Source organism: Scheffersomyces xylosifermentans (genome assembly GCF_036884685.1).
Source record: "Scheffersomyces xylosifermentans strain CBS 12540 chromosome Unknown RJT20scaffold_1, whole genome shotgun sequence".
In the NCBI taxonomy this organism is placed as follows: Eukaryota; Fungi; Ascomycota; class Pichiomycetes; order Serinales; family Debaryomycetaceae; genus Scheffersomyces; species Scheffersomyces xylosifermentans.
In genome coordinates, this window is record NW_027042939.1 from 707,385 (window position 1) to 734,697 (window position 27,313).

General features: G+C 40.3%; 7 protein-coding genes across 7 annotated transcripts; 3 read left to right on the plus strand and 4 right to left on the minus strand. All coding sequences in view use genetic code 12, as the record gives it.

Annotated features, from left to right (window-relative positions):
- Positions 1-494: 494 nt before the first annotated feature.
- Positions 495-2,099, minus strand: KRE62 (Kre62p; the record flags this gene model as incomplete). The annotated part of the gene is made up of 1 exon (XM_064921293.1): positions 495-2,099. The coding sequence occupies one exon, from the start codon at positions 2,097-2,099 to the stop codon at positions 495-497; it is 1,605 nt and encodes a 534-aa protein (XP_064776813.1).
- Positions 2,100-3,893: 1,794 nt separating this feature from the next.
- SEC14 (phosphatidylinositol/phosphatidylcholine transfer protein) lies at positions 3,894-4,802 on the minus strand (the record flags this gene model as incomplete). The annotated part of the gene is made up of 1 exon (XM_064921300.1): positions 3,894-4,802. One exon carries the CDS (start codon positions 4,800-4,802, stop codon positions 3,894-3,896), a length of 909 nt encoding a protein of 302 aa, XP_064776814.1.
- A 1,053-nt stretch (positions 4,803-5,855) lies between these two features.
- Positions 5,856-9,879, minus strand: BUD2 (Bud2p). Its single transcript, XM_064921263.1, has one exon. The coding sequence runs from the start codon at positions 9,642-9,644 to the stop codon at positions 5,946-5,948; it is 3,699 nt and encodes a 1,232-aa protein (XP_064776815.1). The 5' UTR covers positions 9,645-9,879; the 3' UTR covers positions 5,856-5,945.
- Positions 9,880-12,088: 2,209 nt separating this feature from the next.
- Positions 12,089-15,762, plus strand: NAM7 (ATP-dependent RNA helicase). The gene is made up of 11 exons (XM_064916061.1): positions 12,089-12,559; positions 12,584-12,620; positions 12,648-12,728; positions 12,753-12,777; positions 12,802-12,941; positions 12,966-13,003; positions 13,031-13,046; positions 13,068-13,338; positions 13,363-13,397; positions 13,419-15,294; positions 15,332-15,762. Exons 1-11 carry the CDS (start codon positions 12,443-12,445, stop codon positions 15,507-15,509), a joined length of 2,814 nt encoding a protein of 937 aa, XP_064776816.1. The 5' UTR covers positions 12,089-12,442; the 3' UTR covers positions 15,510-15,762.
- Positions 15,763-17,690: 1,928 nt separating this feature from the next.
- On the plus strand, positions 17,691-18,941 carry RJT20DRAFT_131926 (uncharacterized protein; the record flags this gene model as incomplete). The annotated part of the gene is made up of 1 exon (XM_064918090.1): positions 17,691-18,941. The coding sequence occupies one exon, from the start codon at positions 17,691-17,693 to the stop codon at positions 18,939-18,941; it is 1,251 nt and encodes a 416-aa protein (XP_064776817.1).
- A 963-nt stretch (positions 18,942-19,904) lies between these two features.
- On the plus strand, positions 19,905-22,163 carry RJT20DRAFT_131927 (uncharacterized protein; the record flags this gene model as incomplete). Its single annotated transcript, XM_064918091.1, has 1 exon — positions 19,905-22,163. One exon carries the CDS (start codon positions 19,905-19,907, stop codon positions 22,161-22,163), a length of 2,259 nt encoding a protein of 752 aa, XP_064776818.1.
- A 1,875-nt stretch (positions 22,164-24,038) lies between these two features.
- Positions 24,039-25,550, minus strand: AGA1 (Aga1p; the record flags this gene model as incomplete). Its single annotated transcript, XM_064920141.1, has 1 exon — positions 24,039-25,550. The coding sequence occupies one exon, from the start codon at positions 25,548-25,550 to the stop codon at positions 24,039-24,041; it is 1,512 nt and encodes a 503-aa protein (XP_064776819.1).
- Between the last annotated feature and the right edge of the window lie 1,763 nt (positions 25,551-27,313).

A 27,313-nucleotide genomic window follows, 5' to 3' on the forward strand; every position in this document is an offset into this window, starting at 1 on the left:
TTGTGAGGGATTGAATGTTGCATTCTCCCATGTGTTGGAGCTATAGCTATTGTACGGATCAAATTTGGAACAACTGTAAGCCAGACAGATTCACATGCTATGCTAATTTCAATGATTATCATCAAGTGATGTGAAATTATAGTCATGTTTATATGAGTGATGGGTAGGTAACGGGAACCATGCGATTTCACAAATTTTCTTAATGATTGCAAAAATGGTTACATTATTACGCATTAAACTGTCATTTCAAGTTAGTAACGTTTCAAATAGTATACAGTCAAATGTAGCAATAGATAGTCCAAGTCCACACTATTTCACAATAGAAAGTGTGCAGCTTCATGCATTTCCTCTTTATCTTATAATCTTATCTCGTTTTAGAAATTGTTACATTACATTAGATATTACATGATACCTGTAGAAAATATAGGAAAAGCCACCTTTCATCTTGTGACATTTTGTATTGACATCTAAAACTAATAATTATAATCCATTATTTACCCAGTTGGAGCTTGGCATCCATTCATGAAACTATTATGAGGAAAGCTGTATCCTGCTTCTTTCCAGCTAGTGAGATTGACATTCATATATGCATTAGCATGAGAATTAATATAGTCAAATGTGGGATAGTCAACTGGATCACATGTCATCTCTTCTTCTCCCAGAAGCTGATAAATTCTGATGTAGTCAATTTCAAGGGTTGCAGGAAATTCAAGAGATCCATAGTCTATCTGAGCCCAAGTAGGCGATAAACCAAGGTTAAAAATTAGGGACATGGGTTCCCTGCTGATCTGCCTCCAACCAACATTTTCTGTAGGATGTAGAGAATCGCCGTAAATTGCCATGGTTTTATTATCAGCAAGGAAAAATTGAATATAGCTGTCTCTATCGTCTGTCTTATCACTTCTGAACTCAAAGCCATAGCTTTGAAATAAGGTATTGTTCTTAAAACGCTGATTGTGATCAGAGTTATTACGGACACTCCCAAACCAGTTTGGGTTTAGTACTGTAGTTGATGCAATTGCTTCTTGTTGGGGAGTACCAGTGTCAGCCTTCATTGCTGTGATATTTGTATTTTCAATTGTCAAGAAATCATAATCTGGCCTCCACCATGGATCGAATGGAGCTACTTGCAATGTTTGAGCTCCAAGGGCCCACTCATCATATAACGCATGCGTCCCTTCGATGATATCAATTTCTGGAGCTCCTCTTCCAAGTCCAATGCTTGGGTGATCCTGACCATAACATGTACATTTACTCAACCTTTGACCTGGAAGAAATGAAATTCCATCTGGGGAAGACTGGTTAGGCGTGATACCAAAGTCACATTCATTATATGTATATGGCCATACACCATCGGTTGTAGCCATATATCCTGGCCTTGCTAGATTGCCCAAAGACCATACAGCAGGCCATAATCCTCTTGATTGGGAGAAAGAGGGCATTTTTAAGCTGACTTCAACCAATGCGTTCTTATTAAAGCAAAGCTTGTTCCAAGACTGTAACATCGCTGAAATATAGTCCACTCCATTAGTTTGAAAAGCATCAATAGTGATATGCAAGCTTCCATTCCTGGTTTCTGCCATATGAGGAACATAGTATTCCAAGTCATTCGTTCCCTGATAGTGAAGGTCCACGGCAGTGAAAAATTGGTCATCTCCTTCATGGAATGTTCTACCTTCAGCATTGAATTCATCTGAAAATACCAAGCTCCATATCTCGGCAGAATCACGAATTCCCTTCTTTGTTAAAAATTCTTTTGGAGTATCGGGGTCTATCAATGATGTTCTAATAGCTGATAGAGTGGGGTATTTGTAATTTGACAAAATTTCATAGACCTGAGGAGGAGGGGTTTTGTAGTAATGTTGTGCTGTGTTGATTAAGAAACCGAGGGACCCAAACACTATAACACTTAGAACAGCAATAACGGCTACAAATTGTCCCAAGTTGAAATTATTGTAATATACTTTGGGATTGAAATAATCGGAGTTTTTGTTAAATGCTTTTGGTGGTGCTGGAAATTCATTGTCAATATTATTGTACTCTTCATCAGTTAGAATCCATTCAGTGGTGTCAAAATTCTTGGGCTCTAATAATTCCATTCTTTCAAGTTCTTTTATCTCTCTAATAGAAACATCACTTGAGCTAATTGAAGTTTTATTTTCTATTGAAACTGGCAAAGGTATATCCTTAACCTGTTGAACTGCGGTTGGAATTGGTGTCAGTGATTTAGAAGGAGTGTTGCTATTGGATGCACTGTTCGCTTCTGAGTAGAAATAGTAATATGGCTGTTCCATTTGAGCAACATGTCTATTGGAAGGAGTATGTTTGAGAAAGTACCTAGAATTTCCAGCCTTTTGGGCAATACTGAAGTCTGAGCTGCTCTTCACAATTCTTGTATCATCTTTCCAGAAATTAGCATGTCTTGATCTGGAATGATAGAGAGAGCTATTATCTAGCTTGGTTATGGAGTTTTGCAAAAGTATCCTGCTTTGCCTACTATTCTGATTCAGTGATGAATTTCGAGAGCTTGTTCTGCTTGAATGTGAACTGACACCGCCATTCGCAAGAGGGCTCTCACTGCGAGAGTTTGGTTGTGGAGTATACTTTGAAGTCAGTTTAAAATTCAATTCTAGCCCTGGACGAGGGGGACACTGTATAGTTACATTGTCAGAGCTGTTATTCTCGGACCCTGACGTTTCGAATATTTCTGAGCTTCTTGCAGAAGATGGCTCCTTTTCCACTTCTTCACCCATGTTTATAGTTGTGCTACTCGTTAGGATTATATGAAACCCATATAATGATTCTTAAAAGTGTCCTATAAAATTTCTTCTACCTCTGGGTATTTATAGCTTCCATAATTGAGCTTCAGTCGGTCAGAATACACATGTGGAAACAACGAAATTCGAAATTCTAAGTAGAATTAATCTTACCATGAATTAATGGATGCATTCTAAAAAAAATATTTTGAAACTTTCCAATTCTCGTAGAGGAGCAGGGTTCACCTATGCTAATTCGAAATTACATCTGATATCTAGAAGAAATTAACGCTTCAAAATTGCATTCATCTAAATTAATTCTTTCCGAACTAAATTAACTTTTCCCAGCGTTGTACTGTTCGTATTCCATCGCATTCAATATACCCACAATCAGGGTACAATTACACGTATTATAAATCATCCCATATTCATTCATCAACCCTAGAACACCCCTGAACGATAATACTCTATCTCACCATCCATACAATATTAAACTACTATTGTTTCCTATCTCAAAACATATTTTGCACCTATAAGTCCAGCATACTGCAAAATGCGTTTTGGGACATTGAGCCGCACGGAACCGTCTAAATCAAAGATGCATTATGCCATACTATAATAATGACAGTTAGGGGCTATATCATCTGCTATCACCAAGTGCGGCGGAGGATTCTTAACATACAAGCCTATGCATTAGAGAGCGATAATGTCGACTTGAAAGATGTGGGAATGAAATTTAGAATAACTGTGTGAATTGTGTTGTAAGGATGCCGAGATGGAAGGTGTGTATGTATGCCCTAGGATCATTATGATGCAAATTAAGCATTATGCAAATAAATTGTCTACAGTTAGTATAATGGCCAATCAGACTTGAAAACAACAAGCGAAGTATATAAAAATTTATAAACGGGTAGAACTTTCCAAAGCTAGTTAAAGTACAATAAACCAAAATTAAAGCGGCGATGCCACAGAAGAAAATCCATGCCATAGACCTGGTAAAATAATAACCTAGAATGCCCCAGAGCATTGCTAATTACTTGATTATGCATAAGCTGTTATTATGAACAGACAGAATGAGCTATATCATGATTTATGACTCAATTAGGTGATTCCATGACTAAAATCTCAGCCGTACAATTAGTTAAGCTCAAAAGCTCTTGGAGCCTCACCTTCTGGACCAATGAATTCCTTCTCTCTCCAAGGACCCACATCATTTAATAACAAGTCTTGGTCAGATGAAGTAGAGGTTCCTCCGAACTTGGCTGGTAAGTTCTCGGCTGGAATTTGCTTCAACAACTCCTTCTTGTATGAACTTCCAAGAATGAAAATTTTAGATACAGTAACAGGGTCTAAGAATGGCTTGAATAACTTGAAGACAGTAGAGAACCCGAAAGGAGCATTGATAAGGTAGAACTTACCCATTGTTTCTGGGTAGTAGTCCTGACCAATGATAGAAGCCTCTCTAACGTAGCCAGTAACTTGGTAAGCAGTGGACAAAGAGATACCTTTCAAGTCCATGATGGTACAGGAAGTCTCCACCAAGTTTCCAGCCTTTCTGGAACAAGCAGGCAATCTGTAGTGAAGCATAGACTCATATTCCCAGGTCAAGTTCTTCAACATTCTTTCTTGTGTAGTAAGTTTCAACATCTCAGGCAAGTTAACCTTACCCAATTCTTCAAAGTACACAGGTCTTCCATCCTTATCGGTCTTGTGGTAGTACTGTGGGTATAACGAGGCCACGAGGGGCTTTTCTGTGTAGTGGAAGTCTTCCAAGATGGTGTTTGTTCCGAAGTCCTTTCTCCATTTCTCACAGTTGCAGAACATGAGTTTGGCTTTGGCCAAGTCGAACTTACGGGCTCTGAGGAAACGCAATAAAGTTGGGTCGTCCAAGCGGTCAACAAAACCCATGGCAGCCAATTCGTCGTGGAATTGCTTCAAGATGGCCTTCTGCTCGTCTGTGAGGTTGCTGGTGTAACCGGTCTGCTCCATTGGAGCATTGACCTGAGGGTAGGTGGCCCTTATTTCTGCATCGGAGGCTGCAGGCATGGTTGTAGGCGGTTTTTTGGACAGAAAACTGGAAATCTATAAGTGACCAGAAACTCGACGCACGCCAGGGTTCCAAAAGACGATGACTAGAGTTCAACACAACACAAGTCACTACAGAAGAGGATCAATCGGTTGAACACCTTGGAATTTCTGTGTTGATATGTTTTGTAAGATTTACGCTCGCGACAAGTGAAAACCGAGGGGCAAAAAAAGCAATGTTCGCGGTTGGATGAAGGACGGCAATGGGAGTTGTTGGGCTGTGGGAACTGGGCTGAAATGGGGTATTGTGGGAGGTTTGAAATAACGGGAAAAAGGAGTCGTTGTATTCAGATATATGGTAAGAGTTGAACTGGATGGTTTTAAGTGGATTTGAAAGTGGTTTAATATGTTTTATCTGGGGTGTATGTGTTCTTCGCTATCGTGTAGACACGTGACAGACCATCGTCCGGAAGTGCCGTATTTGTTGTTCGATTCTGCGCGGGATCGCTCGTTTGCCATTTGGCAGCGAATGTCGCACGGGACACGATGGAATGTCGCACATGAGTGTTGAAAACAAAACCAGCCTGAAAGATCCATAACGCAATACGTTAACTCCGGGCTCGTGGTACATTCAGCCCTAAGCATACGGAGTATGGAAAGGAGAGGGCCACCTGACCTTTGCTTCTGCGGTTAGGTGCCTTGAAGAAGTATGGAAAGAAGGTATCCCGGCTACTGCCATACGAACCACAAAGTAGATGTCAGTCTTTCCGAAACCAGTTTGCGGCACCACGTTGAGAGGTATCAGTGATGGTGTGGCGAGGCTATGTGGGGAGGAGCGAGATAGCAATTAGAACGGGATGCTAGAGTATAGCAGGCGGCCCCAATTTCAATAATACAGTCATGTATTTAGGCACAAGAGTACAGTAATCTTGAATAATTTAATCCCTAAATTTCGGTTGCAATCGGGAACTCTCGATTGGCACTCGCACAAATAATCTTTTAGAGCACTACAACGACACCGTTGTATGTATCTATATATACTACACTATCATGCACTCTATTTATCGAATTATTAATATCGAATTATTAATTACTATTACAATGCTCGTTTCACATCCGTAAGGAATATATATAATTTGTACAGCGAACAGCATTGGCTTATCTCTACTTTCGCAACCATCTTTTAAACGAGTTCTTCTTACCAGTGAGCACACTTCCCAAGCTATGACTACTGAAAGATGTGCTAATGGAAGCTTGGGTAGCACGAGAGTCTTGGCGTACATGGCTTGAGTTGGTTTGTTCTGAAAATTTCAACTTCAAGTTACCTAAAGCATTGTGTTCCACAACCTTTCTGTAGTTATTATTAAGTGGCAAATCTTTGTCTAAATACACTAGACAGTTCTTGCTTACATCCAAGTAACATCTGGCCAAGATGTCGTTTGTAAACGACTCCCAAAGTAGAAGATCCTCGTTTTCACTGTTCGTGAGCATATCGTGTTTGTTTTGTTTGTTTTGGTTTGGAAGTAAATTATTAGGAAATTCAAAGTTCTCTAACAAGGTCTCCAAATCATGAATTTTCGTCATAATCTTAGTACTCTGTTTCTGTAAATCCTTCAAAGTAATATTGGAAGTGATGAACGAGAATATGTTCTCATTGCTTCTACACAACGACTTAATGAAACCTTCTGTTTCATTATCACCTACTAAGTCAAGAAATTCGGACTTTTCGAATTCCAACGAACCTATTTGGTAAACGTCTTTGCCGTCACTTACTATTACGCCAGAGTTATCTCTAACTGGGTCGAATTGGAAGTTGGCCAAGGCATTTATATTAGCAACAGATTGTGATGTCTTGATCGAAGAATCAGATGCTGCACCTCCGTTACTTCCAAAGTTACTACTAGGACTTGCCATTGCGGAAATTGGCGGTTTCTGAGTTCTATTGTAGTCCAAGAGGTGAATAAGCTCAGTCAATCTCAAGTATTTGTCGATTAAATAAGGCGTAGTAGGCAATTCATTGGAAGTCGAGTCATTTCCTAATCCCAAATCAAACCTCTTAACATCGTGACTTAAGTTCAAGATCTTTTCGTTGAAATCATTTTTCCTACCTGTTATTTTGTCAAAGTAGTCATAGATTTCATGTTGATGTTTACGTAAGAAGGAGTTCATACGAATCAAGTGAGGCTCTTTGTGAATTGAGAATTCTTGTCTGTTAGCTAAGTTCAAGAGAATCTTAGCGATAAGTGTAAGAGTTCTTTGAGAAGAACCGGTCTGATGGTTCTTTGTTAAATAGAACAATTTCGGATTTAAGATTGCGGGACAGAAAAAACGAAGGAATATGAAGGCACTCAAGCAATTCAAGGCTGTCGTCTTATCGTCTGGATCACACGCAAGCTCCACTTTGGTACGGAAATTTTTCAATTGGATTTTGATCTGAACTGGTAAGTCATTAGATGTACTATAGATCTTGTCCCACACTTCTTCAGCATAGTTGTAAAGATTTTGAAAATTCTCTTCGACCATTTGTTGAACCAATTCGTGTCTATCTTTGGCTGTAGATTCATCGTAAATACTTTCATCGTCATCAGAATCCTCAGAATCATTAAGTGACTTACCCCTTCTTTGAGCTCTTTCCTGCTGCTCAACGTATCTAGGATCAACCTCACAACTCTTCTTTTCCGTACTGATTTTAAGAAAAAAGTCACCCAATGCCTTCTCCAAGTATTCTTGACCTATACGCAAATTGTATTTCTCCAAAGACTTCGAAAAGATAGAAGAGCCTCTGAACAAAGTATTGAAAGCGTTATTAGTGGCAGAAGTGGCCGTGGAGTTCACTACTACTTTATGTTCAGTGAGTCTTTTGCTATTGTAGTAGTTTTTTCTTGTAAGTATATCAACATTGACTAATTCGGCTTCCATTAAAGCCTTGAACCATGAATCTTCAACTCCTAAGCTCTGGAATATATCAAGTAACATCAAACTCACATCCTCGAAATCCGAAGATGGGACATTTTCGTTACAGTATTGAATCAAGTCTTTCATAGGTGCGTTGCCAAGCATGCTCTCTAAGCTTTTGAAGTGAGATGGTGGCAAGATATGTTGCTCCTTGAGATTAACATTCAACAAAAGCTTTCCAATAGGTAAGTTAGAGGAGTCATATATTGCTAACCTCACAATTTCATTGTTATTGTAGAATGCGAGAGTGTTCGAAGAATCAGAATTGGCTACAGGGCCGGTAGCAAAGCCATTAACTTGGATTCCATTGCCAGCAGAAGAACCCGCCATGACTGTAGTTGAATTCTTAACTTGCTTCGTCAAGATATCTGGAGTTATATAAACTGTTCCAATAAGCTTGTCACCAGCCGAGTAGGAGGAATCATTGAACGAGCATTTCTTGATAAGGATATGGATCATCTGCGTCAGAATGGGAAGATCAGTGGAGAATTCTTCCTTCCAGAAAGGGTTGTTTGTATGTGCAACTATGGCAGTTCTTGACCATGGATAACCCCACATGCGAACTTCAGCATATATTTTTCCCACTGGGCCAGAGTCAGGATCCTGTTGCGGGAAGTTGTCGAACTTTGCTTCAATGATGTCAATTGCTATCTTCTTGGATACTCTGAAATTGTCTCTGGTAAAAGAAGAGATATGTGGTGGATGTGCTATGTCGATTGGTTGATGAGTTAAGTGAGGTGGAACTGGTTGGTTTGGCTGGAAACAGTAGGAACCAATGTACTCTCTCTTTCCAAAATAGTTAAGACCAACGAACCAGTCCTCAAGATCAATGTGAAGTGGGAACTCGATGAGAATTCTTTGGTTGCAAGGAACTTGTTTTCCATCTCTGGTCAAAAATGGGGCTATTAATTGTTCTGACGTGAGAGTTGTTGTGGTTTTTATAACGTTGTTGTATCTGAGTTCCTTGAGCTGGCCAATGAAAAGGACATTAGAATTATCAAAAATCAGGTGGTGCATCTGTCTGATCTCCGAAGACATGATTTGCTTGATATCGATTGTATAAAGTAGCGTTCCGTCTAGCTCTGATATAAAGTTGAGCATTCCATTAGACTTTAAAGCACCTATGACGAAAAACCATCCCTCTTGTATGTTATTATTAAGATCAGAACCTGCGAGTCCAGGTGGATGGCCATTCAGAGCACCATTTGAGGTTTCCAGGGTATGCACATAATCCAGCGTGGCGAGTTCCACCTTTGGTTGGTATATTGGAGCCTTTGGACCTTTCACAAGACTGAAATTCCTTGTATACTTGGATGGTATTGGACCATAAATCTTGAAACGACATACCAAAAGTTCGTGGGGCTCTGTGGTAGCACTCGTGGAGTATTCAACCTTGTTTTCGCAATACCACTTCTTGACCAATCCCTGAGGCTTGAGGTTCTGCCATACGGTTAAGCAGGAGATCAAAGATCCGAAGTTCGATTTGGATGGCACTCGTATATAGAGTTTATCATTTTCATAGGTTTTGATAAATATCACTGGTGGCTCTTCATTTGTGGCAGCGTTACTTCCAGGTGTGATGATGCTATTACGATCCACTGCGAGATTGCCTGAAGCTTTCTTGGGGATCAATCGCCTGGCCTGCTGCTGATTAAGGTATTGTTGCTTAGGAGGGATATTTCCACTAGAGAGGGTTGGGTGGATCTGGACGTAACACGACTGGAGCGATTGTAAGAGCAAATAGTGGGAGTCATTTTCGTCGGATGAATAGAGTTGACCCTGCTCGGTGATTGTGAGTGTGTACGAATGAATCCAGTGGATGGAATCGGTGGAAACTAGGAAGTTTTTGGCCTCAAAGAGACCCTTGTCTCTGGAGACGATCTTGTGGAAGGGAGATTTGTATTTCATGGGAATGAGTGGTTTCGATTGAGATCAGATGGATCTTTTGGAGGGATCTATGGGGATGGAAGTGGGTCTAGTGATGGATGGATGATGGCTAGTGGGGGATCAATTGACGATGGCGGTTGAGTTTTGTGCCCACAACAATAATCAACAACAGTGATAAATACCAGAATTAACGTGAACGGTAAAGTATCAACAGAAGAAGGAGACAGCGGGAATCAACAACAGCGACTGTTGTAACGATGGAAGATAACAACGGGCTGCGATAGGTATAACGACGACTTTGTCAGAACTCCACGCGGTTCTCTGATGTTCTTTATTGTTTAGTATTATATTATTATTACTAATATTAATTAATGGTACTATTGTTTCATACAACTACAAAAAGTGACTGTCACCAATAATGTTTTACAACACAAGTCGCCTGAAAACAAAGCAAAACAAATAATAATAAATCATTCGTAACAAAAAGAGATCAGGGCCTGCGACATTTCTGAACCGGTGCGCGTCTAGTGAAGGGAGGGAGAGGGATGTGGGAGGTAGTGAGTGAGAGTGAGAGGTGAGAGTGAGGGACGGGGGAGAGGTGAGGAAAAGGGTGTACTACTGGGAGAGAGAGTGAGACTGCGAGACTGGGGGACTGTAAGACTGTGAGACTGTAAGGGTGAGACGCAGGGACGATGAGAGGCTGAGAGAATGGCATGTTAATGGCAAAGTTAATGGGAAGTACTACAGAATTCACCGCAGAATTCAGAGAGTAAGAGTGACAGAGTTCAGTACGGTGCGACAAAAGCAGGATGATGCATCAGTGAAAGAGTGTGTGAGGCCAGCGAGGGGTGAACAATGGAGGATCGGGACGAAAACGAGGCGAGCAAAATGCTGCGAGTGGTGAGAGCAGCTTGCGTAGGGCAGTGGTGTGTTTATAGTCGTTAAGCATCTAAAAAAGAAAAATATGGTGAATGCCAAATGGGTGCAGCAGAGACGGTAGTATGGAGAAACTGGTCAAAATAATAGAAGAATAAGTACAAGAAAAAGTAGAAGAAGAAAGCATTAGAAAATGCTACCCCGGGACATCGTACTGTCCCAATGGGAAATCACATAGTGTAAGCGTAATAGACATAATTCAAAATCAATGGTAATTGCATGTAATTCAGTTTGCAATGAAGATGTGGCATACCGAGAGATGCTCAACTCTCCCACCGTCATGGCTCAAGGTGATAACGCTCTAACCCATTTTCAAAGCTATCGACAGAAAAGCAGACCCCACCACCAATTTTTTCCCCCGTAGTTCCAGGGTCCACGTACTAATTGTCACTAGCACGAAAGGGACCATGTAAGGAGACATATTATTAGGTAGTCGCAACTTTGTTTTGATTATTTTCCTGCGACAAGCACATTTTAGTTTGGTTATTATTATTAAATGGATACTAGCAGCAGCAAATAAAAATAACAACAACCTCTACTGAAGTGATTATGATCACCATCATTACCATTGTTGGCATTGACGTTGTTTACCGAGTCCCACAATGGTAACGATTCTTGTCACTAATCGCCACAAACCACAAAAAAATCCCTAATATACATGATCTGCTTCACCGTTTCGTTATTATTTACTATGGTGGCTACCATTTTACGCCTGGAAACTCCGTTTCTAGCGATAACGACGACATTTGCACCTCGTCAATACTGCACCTGGCAGCAACTGGCGTATGTGAGTGTATGGTGAATCGCTTTTATCCGTTTTGAGAAGTACCTCATGCCGCATTGGTCGAGGTTCTACATGTAGCGGATTAACGTTGTGGTGGAACACATATTATGGGCATGGAGACAGTATATCATAACAGCTAAAGCAGCGAAAATGAAGTAGCGAAAGTTTACTGAAACTTAACCTAAAACTACACGATCTGCGTTAGAGTCTAACCTCTCGTCTGTTGAACAATGAAACAGCTCTTCTCCAAGATCTACACGTTTGTTACTTAGACGCGGGGCCATTGTCAAGATTCCTCTCCAAGGATTGTGCTCCCATTGGATCACACTGGACGGGTCATTGGGTACCCATCAGAAGCGAATACTATTGGCTCCTCGTATCACTCAAGCCCACTATCTAGTGTGTTGCGTTGACGAGGTGCTTCATGCCCAAGCCAAGCTTCGGTTGATAAGAGCTCGCGTACGACATTTTCGTCAGACGACGTCAACTATTGCATTGCAAATGGTCTATTGTTCTCTGTATGGGAACCGTTGAATTAGCGGTGTATGACGTCAGGTGGAAGAACACCTGTGGATAAAGTCATCTGACTGATTCGGTCTTATCCCCGTGACTTTTGTCGTTTACACTGTCGCAAAATCCGCGACACCACACCCTAACGAAAATTTTTCGAACTATCATAATCGCACTGTAATCGTGATTTAATGTATAGAGAGGAAACGAATTAACAGAAGAAAGAAGACAGGTTCTTTAGTTGAGGTTTGGCGCTAACCACTAATTAGTCGGAGTTTCAGGAAGTTCGAATACATGGGGGTATAACTAGTGCAGCACATTGAGTTATCATAGAAATCGATGTACCAATCATTGCTGATGTTGTAATTTCAAGTCACCTCACATAATCTTACATATAAAAAAGAAGGCTGGAATTACTTCAGCGCCATTAAGAAACAATAGAAACAAAACAGTACATTTAGAATTAGAATAACAGCGAAACCGACTATACAACATAAACAACCATATTGTACATTGTGTTAAGATAAGTATTCAACACAGACAATATTAAAACATTATTTGACACTCAAAGCTGCTAGCAAATAAGCAAATGAGCCACTTATTATTCAATAACTTCGGCTCAGGCGAAGAGTCCAATGGACAAAATGGCAATGGCGCCTCTCAGCCTGGAGTTGGATCTTTTCCAGTTAGCGAAGTCGAATCCGGCGTTAACGACTCCAACCACGACGAGAGCTCATTTGACGCTGATGACGCAGAACTCCAACAACGTCTTCAAGACTTAATTGACGACGTAGACGAAGCACAGTTTGCTATGGAGGAAAAAGAGCGCCACCAAGATCATGAGGATTTACCAGAGCATGCTTGCGCTTACTGTGGTATTCACTCCACACATTCTGTAGTTAAGTGTAACAGTTGCAACAAATGGTTTTGTAACTCCAAAGCCAACAGCGGCAGCTCTCACATTGTAACGCATTTGGTCATTTCTAGACACAACCAGGTATCCTTGCATGAGGAGTCTGACTTGGGAGATACCACCTTGGAATGCTATAATTGTGGTAACAAAAATGCCTTCATCCTTGGGTTCGTAAGTGCAAAGCAGGAATCTGTTGTAGTCATTTTATGCCGTTTGCCATGTGCACAATCAAAGGATGTTAATTGGGACACCACTCATTGGCAGTCGTTAATCGAGGACCGTCAATTCTTACCATGGGTAGCCGCAAGCCCAAGCGAAGAAGAATTGGTTAATGCCAAATTAGTTACTCCACAGCAGATTTCTAAATTAGAAGCCCAATGGAGATTAAATCGTCATGCTACCATTGACGACATTGAGAACAGCAAGGGTGAAGAGGAAGAAATACTACCAATTTTGATGAGATATAATGATGCATACCAATATCAGAGATCCTTTGCTCCCTTGGTTAAATTGGAAGCTGACTACGATAAAAACTTGAAAGAGTCTCAAGCGTTGGAACATATACTGGTTAAGTGGGCTCTCGGCTTAAATAATAGGCACATGGCGTCATTTACATTGTCTACCTTTGAAAGTAATGAATTGAAGGTAGCAGTAGGTGACGAAATTATCTTACGTTATACAGGTGCAGGTGACGTACCTTGGGAAGGACATGGCTACATTTTGCGCTTGCCAAACGCATATCAAGAGGAGTTTACCTTAGAATTGAACCCATCAAAGCACGCTCCACCAACTCATTTGTCCACTGATTTTACCGCGGAGTTCGTGTGGAAGGGCACATCTTACGAGAGAATGCAAGATGCTATGAAAGTATTCGCAGTTGATGAAGAATCTGTGTCTGGATACATTTATCATAAAATATTAGGACATGAAGTTGCACCAGTGGAGTTTGATATTAAATTGCCTCAAAGATTTTCTCATCCAAATTTAACGGAATTAAATGTCTCTCAAACGAACGCCGTTAGATCTGTATTGCAGAGACCATTATCTTTAATTCAAGGTCCCCCAGGAACAGGAAAGACTGTTACTTCGGCGACAATTGTTTATCACTTGTCAAAGCTTAATAAGGAGAAGATATTAGTATGTGCACCCTCAAACGTGGCAGTTGATCATTTAGCGGCTAAATTAGATATATTAGGATTGAAAGTGGTCAGGTTGACTGCCAAGTCCCGTGAGGATGTCGAAAGTTCGGTTAGTCACTTAGCACTCCATAATTTGGTTAATAAGTCTGCTAAGGGAGAATTAAAAAAATTATTACGTTTACGCAATGAATTAGGTGAATTATCCGAAGCCGATTCGAGATCATTAATTAAATCCATTCGTGCAGCTGAAGCAAAAATTCTAAAACAATGTGATGTTGTCTGTTGCACTTGCGTAGGTGCTGGTGACAAGAGATTATCCGGTTCTAAATTTAGGACTATATTGATTGATGAAAGTACCCAAGCATCTGAACCTGAGGTGCTTATCCCCATAATTAAAGGATCTAAGCAGGTCATATTGGTGGGAGATCATCAACAATTAGGGCCCGTAATTTTGGACAGGAAAGCTGGCGACGCCGGTTTAAGACAATCCCTTTTTGAGAGATTGGTCATTTTGGGACATGTACCTATTAGATTGGAGGTCCAGTATAGAATGAACCCATGTTTATCTGAATTTCCTAGTAATTTATTTTATGAAGGTTCTTTACAAAACGGTGTAACGAGCGAACAAAGGTTGATTGAATCTTCAATGTTCCCATGGCCGGTAATTGACAGTCCTATGATGTTTTGGGCAAATTATGGTCGCGAGGAAATCAGTGGAAGCGGAAATTCCTTTTTAAATAGAGTTGAAGCTATGAATGTGGAGAAAATTATCACAAGGTTATTTAAGGATGGAGTTCAGGCAGATCAAATCGGTGTTATAACTCCATATGAGGGGCAGAGGGCATATATTGTGCAATATATGTCGATGAACAGCACCTTGATGGACCGCAAAGAGCAGTACCTCGAAGTTGAAGTAACTAGTGTGGATGCTTTCCAGGGTCGTGAAAAGGATTTTATCATTTTAAGTTGTGTTCGTGCTAATGACTCCCATCAAATTGGTTTTTTGAGTGATCCTAGAAGATTAAATGTGGCGTTGACAAGAGCTAAATACGGATTAGTTATCTTGGGTAATCCTCGTGCTTTGTGCCGTAACAGATTATGGAACCAGTTGTTAATTCACTTCAGAGAAAAAGGATGCTTAGTTGATGGACCTCTAGACAATTTACAATTATCAATGGTCCAATTAAATACTAATAATAACAGACCAAGACTTCCTGACCAGCGTGGACAACACAAAAAATTTGCCAGCTCTTCTTCATATGCTGGTGCTTCAACAGATTTCGATTCTGCCAGTATGCTTTCATACGTCCCAACCTCTACTCTAAATGGAGAAAATCCTAATAGGAGAGACCAAGATTGGCCATCATTACCAACTAGGAATCGGGGGGGGTAACGAGTACAGCAGCTCTGCAAATCCTATCAACAGTAATTTCTTCAGTAAATTGAACAAATTAAATGCCAATTTTGATGGGAGATATAAGAACGATAGCAATTTAAGCCACTTGACTGGTGCGCACAATCATATTACCCACCCTAATTCTGGAAACATTGAGGATGATATTAGAAGTGTGGCTAGTTCTTTTGCTGCGGGCTTAAACTTTTAAGTTGGGAGGAATTTTCCCTAACTTCTCTACGAGAAGATCTAATCAATAATTACACTTCATGAATGCATCACAATTGATGTGTGTCGCTTTTCACTTTTGCGTAGGACTCTCGAGAACCTCGAAAATACCTGGGGATAGGACAATCAGAACGCCTGGTTCAGGAATTCGTTTACGTCGAAACATCGCAGATCTTTCAAGTACATTATCAATTAGCGTAAATGGTAATTAAATATAAATAGAACATTCTTAGAGTTGTAAACTGTATTTTTCAAGGTATGCTTTGTAGATCATAGCGGCCGTACAAACTATAGAAATCTACTGAGCTATGAAGCCCTAAGTCCAAATATAGCTTTAGATAAATGCTCGTGTTGCGTGCCAAGGATGGCATGCAGGAACAATTGTTAATTATGTCATCTATGTACACGCCTTACAGGATTTTGAGCCATTGTATGCCGGATAGCAACCGATGAATTTGAATTATTGCCTGATTGGGGTAGTGCGTCGAAATTGATCCAGTGGATACCACTCACTCTTGAAGGTATGTTTATGCTATCTATATATAGAGACAATGTTTCTCTGGAGGAAATATGCATGTGGGTGAGTACCTTCGGAGCCGGCTGCCTGAAGATGTCGTCATAGATGCTAGAGTCAAAGGAGTCGGGTCTTGGCAGCAGTCGTTTGTTCTGAAGTATCAACGATTCTACGCCAGTGAAGATATAAGAACATTAACAGTATCAACAAATATCAATGAAGAACATGGAAACTCCTAAGGCCGAAGTCTACAGAAAAGGAGTTTTCCGTTCGACGACAACTGGTGTGAGTTTATCTTGAATGGGCCTACGTCATATCTCAGGTATGTATTGCAAGGCCTTTAAATCCAATAATTTTCTTCGTAAATGTGCTCCGACATACAATTCTTGCTTAACACAATTGTAGAATATGTCGACAACCTGGATTATATATAGAAGCTCCTCTCCGAAATCTTCGTCTTAGGGAAATTATTTTCATCCAGCTTACTGTGTTGGGCGAAAAGAAACTTCTCTAAAAATAAAGCCGACGTCATTGGCTATTTCTCTCTATACGGTTATCTCCTCGTTTCTACCAGTAACTTTTGGCACACAATTGCCTGAGAAGACAATAATTCTACATTGCAGAAAGTTCGTATCGATTTTTTTTATGTGAGTCTAAGTATGTGTTAAGGCAGGCATTAGGTAACGGGGAATTCCGTAGTGCACTAGTGAACTATGGAGGTGGAATTGGCACGATTAATTAGATACCAGCGGAGATTCTCCCTTACATCCCCATCTTGACCACTGCAACGGCGCCGAGATCCTCGAAACCTTCACATAAACGGTGCATAGCCAGTGGAAATGCCAGCGAGGAATTTGCTGCCCAAAACAATAGCCCGTTTCGCGAGCGGCGAAGAATGGTCGTGCGCATCGTACTAATTTCGGAATTGATTCCCTGTTCACGACATCAATTACAGAATTTAGGGGACCCCTCCAGTTTGATGCGCGCTGATTTATGCCCTTCTTCGCTCCCTTGGGAAAAATAGAATGGATTGGGTGTAACGAGTCCTGGACAAGGGTCAAGGTATTATATAAGCGGGGCACCAACCTACCGTTTCCTGGGCCACTATATCGGAGCCAAACCAGCCACTGGATCGGTAACAGCGAACCTGATCCGACTAAGTGTACGGGGAATAATAATATTCATGGCACCAGTACTAATATTAATAATAGCACTAATAATATTATTTATTATTATTTATTAATAATATTGGCACTTGTTTTTCCAGCTCTGTTTGGGGCCCCCATATTCCACCGGTGCTGGGCTACTTCATTGGTCTACCTGTCGCTCACCCAAACAAAAACTACCCACTTCGACATCAGTCACCTTTTTATGTTTTGTTGCCTGAGACGCACTGTTATTCTTTCTCTCTCATTTCCTTCCCGCCGCCGACGTTTACCCGTTCCAGTTAACACATATTTTGACACATATACTCCCACGCATCAAGCTATTTTTTCCGTGTTACATTTTATAATTGTACTGTTATATAATTGTATTTTTCACCTGGAGCCGATTTACTAACAGAAGTGTTTTCTAGCTTTTCCCGAAGAGCGAGTGTCCCCCTCCAGTGATAGGTATATCGAACATCACCATCAACCAGCTTCGCATAGCATGTCACATGATACTGATCCGGCCCTCTCATCGTCTGCGTCATCGTCTGCCACCATAGCTCATCATGCCAAAGATATAAAACACCAATTGTCTGCGGGAACCGCGTCCTCCAGCCTTCTAAACCCATTGCCCTCAGACAACAGTGGCCACAGTTTGGCGGCTATTGTTGGCATCGACAAAGACAACGAGGATGCCGAAGCATACACCAATGAAGAGACGTCTACAACTGCCGGCCTCAAAGAACCAGGGTCCCCATCATCGTCATCGAGCCCTTCTACAGCGTCTTTGATTTTGAAAAACACTCATAGAACCAAACTAACTACACAGGATATCAGACTTATACTACACCTAATCATCCAGATCAAGCCATTTAAATACGTCGGAGATAGGTCGCTTAGTCAGACCAAAAAGTGGGAGTTGATTCAGTTGAGATACTCCGAGTTAAAGAGACAACAACTCCAGCTTCTGCATCATATACACGGCGACCAAGAGTCACAACTGATTGTAGTACCCACCGTAAGAACTCTCCAGCGCCAATTGGCCACTGCCATCAGAAAGGCCAGCGGAAAACGCCAAGCCAAAAAGCTTGAGGGTATCGTGGAAGATATTCACGACAAAAACGAGGATGATGAATACTATCTTTTCAACCACTTAAACTCTTCCAGTTCACTCAGCGAGCTTGAGGCTGCTTTGTTGGACTTGAATGATCTTAGCGATAAATTAAAAACCGGTAAATTGACAAACACATCTCACATACTTCAGGCTAGAGGGGAGCCTGTGGGTCAACGAGGTGCTGCTAATATAACTGAGTTGTCATCTTCTATCAAGTCTCTAATCAACAAGGCGTCTTCCACACCTATAGGGGTGTCCTCTATGACTACAGCGTTACAGGCATTGGCAGAAGTCAAACAAGAAATAGGCACTTTGTATCCACCTGACAACTACGGCGATACCAATATTGCTCAGTCTTTGCAAGTATTTGAAGATTTCCTCCAGAAATCCAGCCAGTTTCAATCGCAAATATATCAGGAGAACCACGTTCTTTATGGCGAGATTGACAAATTGATTAAGAGCCATTATGAGAAGTTAGACACCATTAGCAAGGAGTTCACTGCCCATACCAACGTAGTGGGAGACAGACTAATTGACTTGCTAGTCGAGAAGACCCAATCATCGGGCCAGATTGAAAAGGATGGTCAAGATAAGATCATCGAAAAGTTGTCGGCATTTAGAGACATTCTTCAAAAGTAATATTTAAACTATAGGCCCATTCTTGGATAAAAGATATGGCTCTAATAATGAGTTGAGATAGAATTAAAAAGCCAGATTCATTACACTTCAGGAGGTATCTATTGTCGTTGACCCCAATTGTACTGTTTAAATATGGGCAGCCAGCATACATGAGGTGTCTCCTATGTTATCTGCAAGTAATTGTCAAATCAATTAATTGACAGTCTTACGCAGCCTCGAAAAGTTATAAAGCGGTTCCAGATGCCCGCCATGTGGAGGGAATCGTATGATCTAGTTCCTTCACCTACTACTTGTTGCAGCAGTCTGTCTTTTGAACCTCCTAATAATTGTGACAGTTGCATCTTTTGTATCATGAGAGAATGGTTCTTTAACGAATCCAGTTGAGGTTGCAACCGTGCACCTGAATGAATGCTACTGCTACTGCAATTGCTACTACTATAATTTTCCCCTTTTCCTTTTGTTTATTGTATTATTTCACGCTGTATAATTATTGGTTCTTTTTGTTGATGAAATTTATTTGTGTTCGTATTCTACTCGATTGCTCAATGTCCTTAACATATGGCTCATTTCCAACTTGCTACAACGAGAAGAGTAATCCAAAAGTAGACTGGAGAATGGATGGCTGCGGCCTAAAAGTAAGAATAAATCGTGCTACAGCACCATTATAAATTATTTATTTCCCTCCCGTTCTTTCTTTCCTGTCATGTTCACTCTATGTATATTTGTTATGTATTTCTATTATGGTTTGTGATGTAAAAAAAGGTTGTATTACTGTTGTCATAGTGGTGACGGTAACAGCATTTGAAATAGTTTTGATAATGTAATTTAATATAATTAGACGCTAACCGTGGCGCGCTACCACACGAGATCCTTTATTTTTTTTACAACCATTTGGCTGTAAAACTTTTGTTGCTTCTCTATTCTTGTTCTTTTTACATTGTAACACCACATCAAGTCTAAATCATGTTAATAGTGTTGATTTCTACTTGTCTCACCTTGATGACCCTGGTCGTCAGCTCCAGGAGCAAATTCAGCTTTAACGATCCCGATTCAGAGCACTATTGGCCCCCAAGTGAGTTCTTGTTATCAGACACAGATATAGTGAACCGTGCAGTCAAGGAGTTGCATAGCATCGACGTCGCTATGGACCTCAATGAGTGTATCTCATGTAAGATGCGGTTGCAAGTAGCCAAGTTCTTGTCGTTAACGAGACGTGATTTGGTTCCGCTTGTCTTTTCAACTTGGTGTATAGAAGCGGGTCATGACGAGTCACAATGCCACATGAATTATGGCTTTCCCTCCCCAGAATACTCGTCCACGGGTAATGACTTCACCACAGTAGTGCTGTTAATGGGCCCTGAAGGCTTTGATGGTGACTATTTCTGCTATTACCATGACCCTGCTTGTCATATACTCCCTGAACCGCCAGTAATAGATCTTCAAAATCTATGGCCACCAAAGCCCAAAGTATACGAAGCTCCAGATCACAGGGGTATTTCTTTCAACGTCTTACATATTAGTGATGTGAACATTCAATTGGATTATGAATTATTGGCGGAGTCTAATTGTTCACAGAGCTTGTGTTGTTCTAGCCAAAGCTATAATACCGAAAAACTTCCGCCAGGCTTCGATTATTCATTGATACATAATCCGGACTCTGGGTTATCTTTCTACGACAGTAGTTATGCAAAAGGGCACTTCGAAAAGGGACAGTATATCGACCAATATAGCTCCAAATATCCTACCTGGTCTCCTGCGCACGAATTTGGAAGTTATAGATGTGATACTCCCCCATTATTGTTTAATAACACCATGCAAACAATTCGAGACTTCCACCAAAACCATTTGGACTTCGAGTTTGCTATATTCACTGGTGGTACAGTAGACCATTCGGACAGAATCTTCATAGATAAGTCTCTTGTTTTACTGTCACAGGAATTTGTTTACCGTGGTTTTCAACATTTCTTACCTAATGTCGACTTTCACCCTGCAATCGGCACGCGAGACATCTTCCCTCTTAATCAGCTACCTCAAGGTATTCTATCTGAAAGTAGCTTAAATTACCAGTGGCAATTCGATTTTCTATCTGATCTCTGGCAAGAATTAGGCTGGATAGATTTAGAAACAGCGAAGCAAATCAGGTATTCGCATTTTGGGTATTCGACAGTGACTAGGCGAGGGCTCAAGATCATCTCCTTAAACTCTAATGTCTGGAACACAAAAAATTTGTATGCGTTTTGGGATGTACTCTCAGTCGATAGCTTCGGGGTCTGGCAGTTTCTAATCGACGAGTTGATCCACAGCGAAATAAATGAGCAGAGAGTCTGGATTATAGCACATTTACCTGTGAGCCATCAGTCACTACCAATCCCAACGGAAGTCTTCACACAGATAGTGGAACGATTTTCCCCGAAAGTTATAGCAGCTATCTTTTTTGGTCATATTCACCGAGATGAATTCAATATATTATATGGAGGGAATGGAAGAGATACAAAAGAGCTAGAAGACATGATTAATTTCGCTCTCATAGGGCCATCAATCAGTCCATATTCCGGAGTAAACCCAGCTTGGAGATATTACTCTGTTGACGAAGGTTCCTTTAGTATTGTGGATTCTTACACTTACTTCACCAAATTAAACCTGACCTTTGCGAATGAAGGGGCCGAACCTCTATGGGAATTTGCATACTCTGCAAGAGATGCATATGATCCAGAGCTGTTGTGGCCATCAGAGCGCTGTTTAGATACTGAGTGGTGGCATCATGTCGGAGAGAAGATTAGGGATATCCCTGAATTTAGGAATTCTTTTAAAGTCTTTGAGTATAGAAACTCGCCCTTCACGCCTATTTCTCAAGAGTCAGAGGAAAACTGTACTGTTAGTGATTCTGAGAGCTACTGCAAAGTTTCTAGCTTCACAGTTCAATTGAGAAAGCTATGCATGTTGACACAAGACCAAGATAATTACGTGTCACCGTTTACACCTATTGATTACACACCATATATCAAGCCGTTTGAATCAATTCAATACATCGGCGTCGTCGATACAGGTGATTTAGGTAACAGTGAACAAGAGTCATATATTTCTGAAGCAGAGAGTTACGATCATGATAAGGAAGATAATAATAAAACTCTGAACGCAAATTTACGTAAGTCTGGCTCACTTAGAGACGTCGTTCACCGAAATAGCCGTCTTATCGTTTCTGAATTGAGAAGACTAAGATGAATTTATTACATTTGGCTCTGAGACATGCTTTGAGTTTGTTTAAATGAGGCAGGAATGTTCTTGCTTTTTCTGGTTAGCTAATGCGCTGGCTAGCCTTTCCGTACCCAATTTGTGAACCTGATCAATGATAAATGGAACTGCATTAGGTTTTAATACCTATTAAGGAAATTTGTACTGGGTTCCAAGCTGTATTACTACTTTAGGCAATTAAGATCAAAGCGAAAAATTTAAATAACGGGTGCAAATTAGACGAAGTGTATATGCATTTCAGCTGTTTCATACCCAAACTGGTAAGATTATGGAATAAACGACACAGTACGTACCTATTTTAAGACCATGCTTCCCCTGCGCATGTGGATCAAGCTCTTCATGGACAAACTTTCCCCTTAAGGATGTTGGAATCCAAACAGGTCTTTTGATCTTTTTGATAACAAGGGGCATCCGCATGCGTCAACTATTCAAGATTTCCTATGTGGAGCAGGAGTCGATCAGCCTAAGTGTTCCTCAAAGCGTCCATAACTTCCTAAAAAGGGACCTCGATTATATGTACCCCAACCAATCCCCTCTTCTCTCGCCTCCTGTTCAGATATGGTTATGAAAGAATCTGACAAGAAGCATCTGCGTTAAAGAGGCTGTGTGCACAATTAAAGATATGTGGCTACTATAATCTGCTCTTTCTGAGGGCAAAACTGTTATCATGTTATGAATGCAACGCTTTCCTCGTTGCTGTAGCAAACTTATTCGTACAAGACAAGCAGTGATAACATGTTAAATGTATAATGAATACAGAACGTAAACTTATTAAGTCTTCTGGGTGTACTATTTGAAGTTCAAATTATGGTATAAGAACGACATGTAAAAAATTGACCAATTCTACAAAAATTATGTGCAATAAATACTTCTTTTTATTATAAAGAGTTTTAATGTATTCCCTGATAGTAGCTATAACCGAAGACCGAAATAAGTATACAATGTATGAAGGAGAAGGGCAAAAAATGATGAGTTAGAATCCAAAAATGGAAGAAAACCGAAAGTTAAAATGTGTAGAAACCGAAAGCCCAATTAGGCAAATAATAAATAGTAAGTCCGAAAAATAAGTTTCGGATCTCATAAAATATTGGTCAAATGCGGAAGTAGTAAAGCCTACTCACACATCGAAAAATATGGGGTAAAACCGAAATAATAATAGTTATCCGAGGAAGAAATAAGAAAGGGTCAAAAGGATGAAGTGAACTTTTGACAAAGCGAATTGAAGGGATAATTTGAAGGTGGACAGAAGGTTCAAGTACCGAAATTGAAATTGAAAGTGTAATAATACCGAAATTGTCGAAAATGTAATAAAAGGTGAGGAACCGAAAGCGTCGAAAGGTAGAAGTATTCGAAATATGAATGAATCCTGAATTGTCAAAAAGTATCGAAGTGGAGTAAACCGAAAAAGAAGAATTGGAGTGTGTGAAGTCGAAAGGTAAAATTAAGAGACCGAAAGTTACTGGAAAAGGATAGATACCGAAAGTTTTGAATAGTGGTGAAAGGTTGAAACCGAAAGTTAGAAGTTGCGAAAAATCGTTGAAACCGAAAAGTGGAAGACCGAAAGTGAAGGACTAAAAGGATTAGGACCGAAAGCTAAAGTTCTTAAATAAGGGAAACCGAAAGCGTAGCTGAATAGCCTATTAAAAACAGAATTGTTCTAAAATTGAACGTTACTAGATTATCTTTCTAGTTCGAAATGGTAGTTGTTAAGATAGGGAATCTTGGGTATAATAAATAAGGGAAAGGGGTATCACAGGAGCTAATGTACAACCGAAATTAAAATGGGAAAGGCGAATCGAAGGATAATAAATACGTCACACATAAATAAACAAGCGATTAAGCTGTCTAGACTGAAACAAAACCTGAAAACTCAAATTCATCTGTAGGCTTTTGAAGTAAGAACTGGTCAATACCGCAATCAGCGAACAAGTTCGAATCCAAATCTTTAGACTTGGTGAAATAATCATCTTCATCAGAGTAGTCAGAGACTGGAGTGTAGCTCTCAAATTTACCTGAATTCAATGAAGTAGATTCGTCAGTTGACAAATCCTCTTGTTGCAAGTCAATGGAGATTTGTTCGTTGAGCATCATGAAAGCTTCTAAGCCGGCAGACTTAGAAGTTTGGTGCTCTTGTTCAGGAGTAGTTGGAATGCTTACTTCAGTAGAAGAAGCGCTATTTTGAACAGTTGTAATAGTGTATTTCTTGGTTGGTTCGGAAGCTGTATGCCTGTGTCTGATCTGTTGCTTGGACTTGTTTGGTCCTGTGTATGTCTTGAATTGAAATTGTCCACTGGCTCTTCTCTTGGAAGAGGAAGTTTCTGAAGCAGACTTGGATCTCTTATTAGTGTTTGGAATTCTAGCCTCAATATCGTTTGCTTCTCTTGGAGAAGTTATTGGAGTGGGTATTATAGTAGGAGTATGTTGCACCTGTTGTTGTAATTGTACCTGTTGTTGTTGCTGCAAATGTAACTGTTGGTGTTGATGCTGCTGCAACTGTTGCTGCAATAACTGGATTTGCTGGTATTGCTGCAACATGGCCTGTTGGTAACCAAACAACTGCTCAGTCAAAGCCTGGCTTTGCTGTTGTTGCTGCTGTGTTTGCTGTTGAGGTTGTTGCTGTTGCTGCTGTTGTGGCTGCTTGAACATAGGGTTCTGTTCCCAGTTTCTCACTCCCAAATTCATTATTCCTAATCCGTACGAGTCTAATGGAGCCGCGCGTGGAACTGAAATTGTCGAGACAGATTGTGGGGTCGCCTGCATATAAGCGTTGATTGCCGATTCCAAGCTCGATGAGTTGTCGAAGGCAGAGAAGATAGAATCATCATCGGAACTTATGGATGAGAAGGAATCGTTGAGCTGTGGAATGTCAAAGATCTGGTTCTTTGGGGTGGTAGTCGAGAGCGCAGCAGCAATTGCGTTTTCGTCAACCGAGAGAGTTGGAGATGGAAGTTGGTTGTTCGGGAATGTAGGCGAAGCTGTAGTGCCATCCTCTTCAGTAGATACCTCCGAGTCTCCATTCTTGACAGGCGACAAGTCAACAAAGACGAAGTCTTTAGGCTTACCTGGCTTGTTCTTGGGTCTTCTCAAAGGAGGTCTTCTCATACTGAATTTGTTTGCAGCAGCTGAAATCCTCAATGAGTTATTCATGCACTCAAGGGAAGAATCCAATTGTGTTGTGTCATGAGTATCGTTATTGTGAGAGGAATGGGATGCACTGCCAGCAGAGACGGATCTCTTCACCCTCCATAACTTTTTACCATTGGCTGGTGGTAACACCTTGGTGTGTCTAGTAGAATTGTTAGTATTACTCTTATTATGTAATTGAACTGTAATAGATACATACGATCTTGGCTCCATGGTATTAAAGAAAAAGATTGGGTATCCTATATAGGTTAATCTTTTCCAGTAATGGGTATATATGGAGTTGTATGTTAGAATAGAAAGCAGACTGAAATCTTGGAATTGAAGTTGGAGAAAAGAGGGAATTAGTTGGCTATTATATAAATTTCGGTTTCTATGGACTCAGGAGTTATTGTCCCTATCAATACATTGAAATTTGCGTTGGTCCATAGTAATTGCAAAATTTCAATCATATAGGTAACAAAAAAAAAAAGAATTATTTGTTGGAGGGGTATACTGCGATTTACTTCTTGCAAATCTTAAAACGACGCATACTGTATTAACGACTATGTAGGTAATTAAATTTTAAATAGGCAATATATAAAAAAAAATACTGCTGCAGCAATGTATCACAGGACTAAATCTTTTGATATACAAATTACTATTGACGAGAAACGAGTATTAGAGTTAGTTGCAAATGTTTTGGGCTTAGTTAAGAAATTGGTAAATACAGATCAGGACGCATTAAAAAATAATATGCAACTTTAGGCCTCATAATTTGCCTGTGAGAAAGAACAATCAACCTAAATGAGGTGCATAGTTTGAGGCCGTTCCCTGAGAGTGCCATGCACCAAATTTGATTAAAAGGGTAAAAATACAATAAATTAGCTATGATCTATGTAGGTGATTTAGAGAAAACGGAGTTATTAGGGTAAATTGAGATTGGCTTTGGTATGCATTAAGGAATGAGGCAGTCAACTGAGTAGTTTCTAATCCCTGACTTCTAGAAAGGGACTAAGGGTTCTAGATAGATTACGATTCCATCGTTTCAAAGATTCTCGTAAATTTTACTTCATCGATAGAGTGAGATTGCTACTTGTACCCTTAACTGAAATCAGCGGCTAAAATATGGACAGACATATAAAATAGGATGCAATCACAGGGGAACATCAAAAAATAAGCGTACCTCATCATCGATTATTCTATTGCTTCACACACCGGTGATGCCTCCCGCTAATTTCCACTTGTTGCATTGGTATATTGATCAGGCCTACTTCGTACAAGCATGTTAATATTTTTCGAGCGAGGTGCTTCTTTCGATCTCCCATGTACAGAAACAATGAAACAGGATTATACAGGTCGCAGAAATTCGTACAATCAAACTGCCTAAATAGGCAATATTGGGTGCATGAGTGGTGTACTACTTAGGCATAATGAAAACCCCACTTTTACTTAAATAGGAAAGTAAGTTGAGGTGCGCATCAACAAATATATTTGATCCTAATGATGTGCGTCAAAGTGTGCCTAATTAGTCGCTAGGATTTTTTTTAGGTGCACATGTTAAATTGTAGGTGTCATCAGATGATATTTTCTTCTCCTCACTTATTTTGGAGATTCGGTAACCGGGGAGTTTCCCCTTTTTAATAAACTGGCCTAATTAGTACTATTAATTGATATTCTAGAGATCTTACTGAGAGCATTATTGTCCATTGATCATATTTTGTTTCACATAGAAAAAAGGTTTTGTAGCAGTGTCACATAACCGAGTATCCACATCAACAACATTTCAGGAATAGATATGAGTAGTAGCTATCTGACTAGTTACCAGTTGCATTCGTGATTGTCTTTGACAAGACTATCAGTGTCCTGTGGAAGGATTAGCCACCAATTAGCCAGAACCTTAAATGTGTGAATGAGGGGTTTAAGAGGTCTTGCAGTGGACCAAGGGAAAGGAAAAGTGTATTAGGGCCGCACGGTGAAGAGTGGAGTACCCCACACAA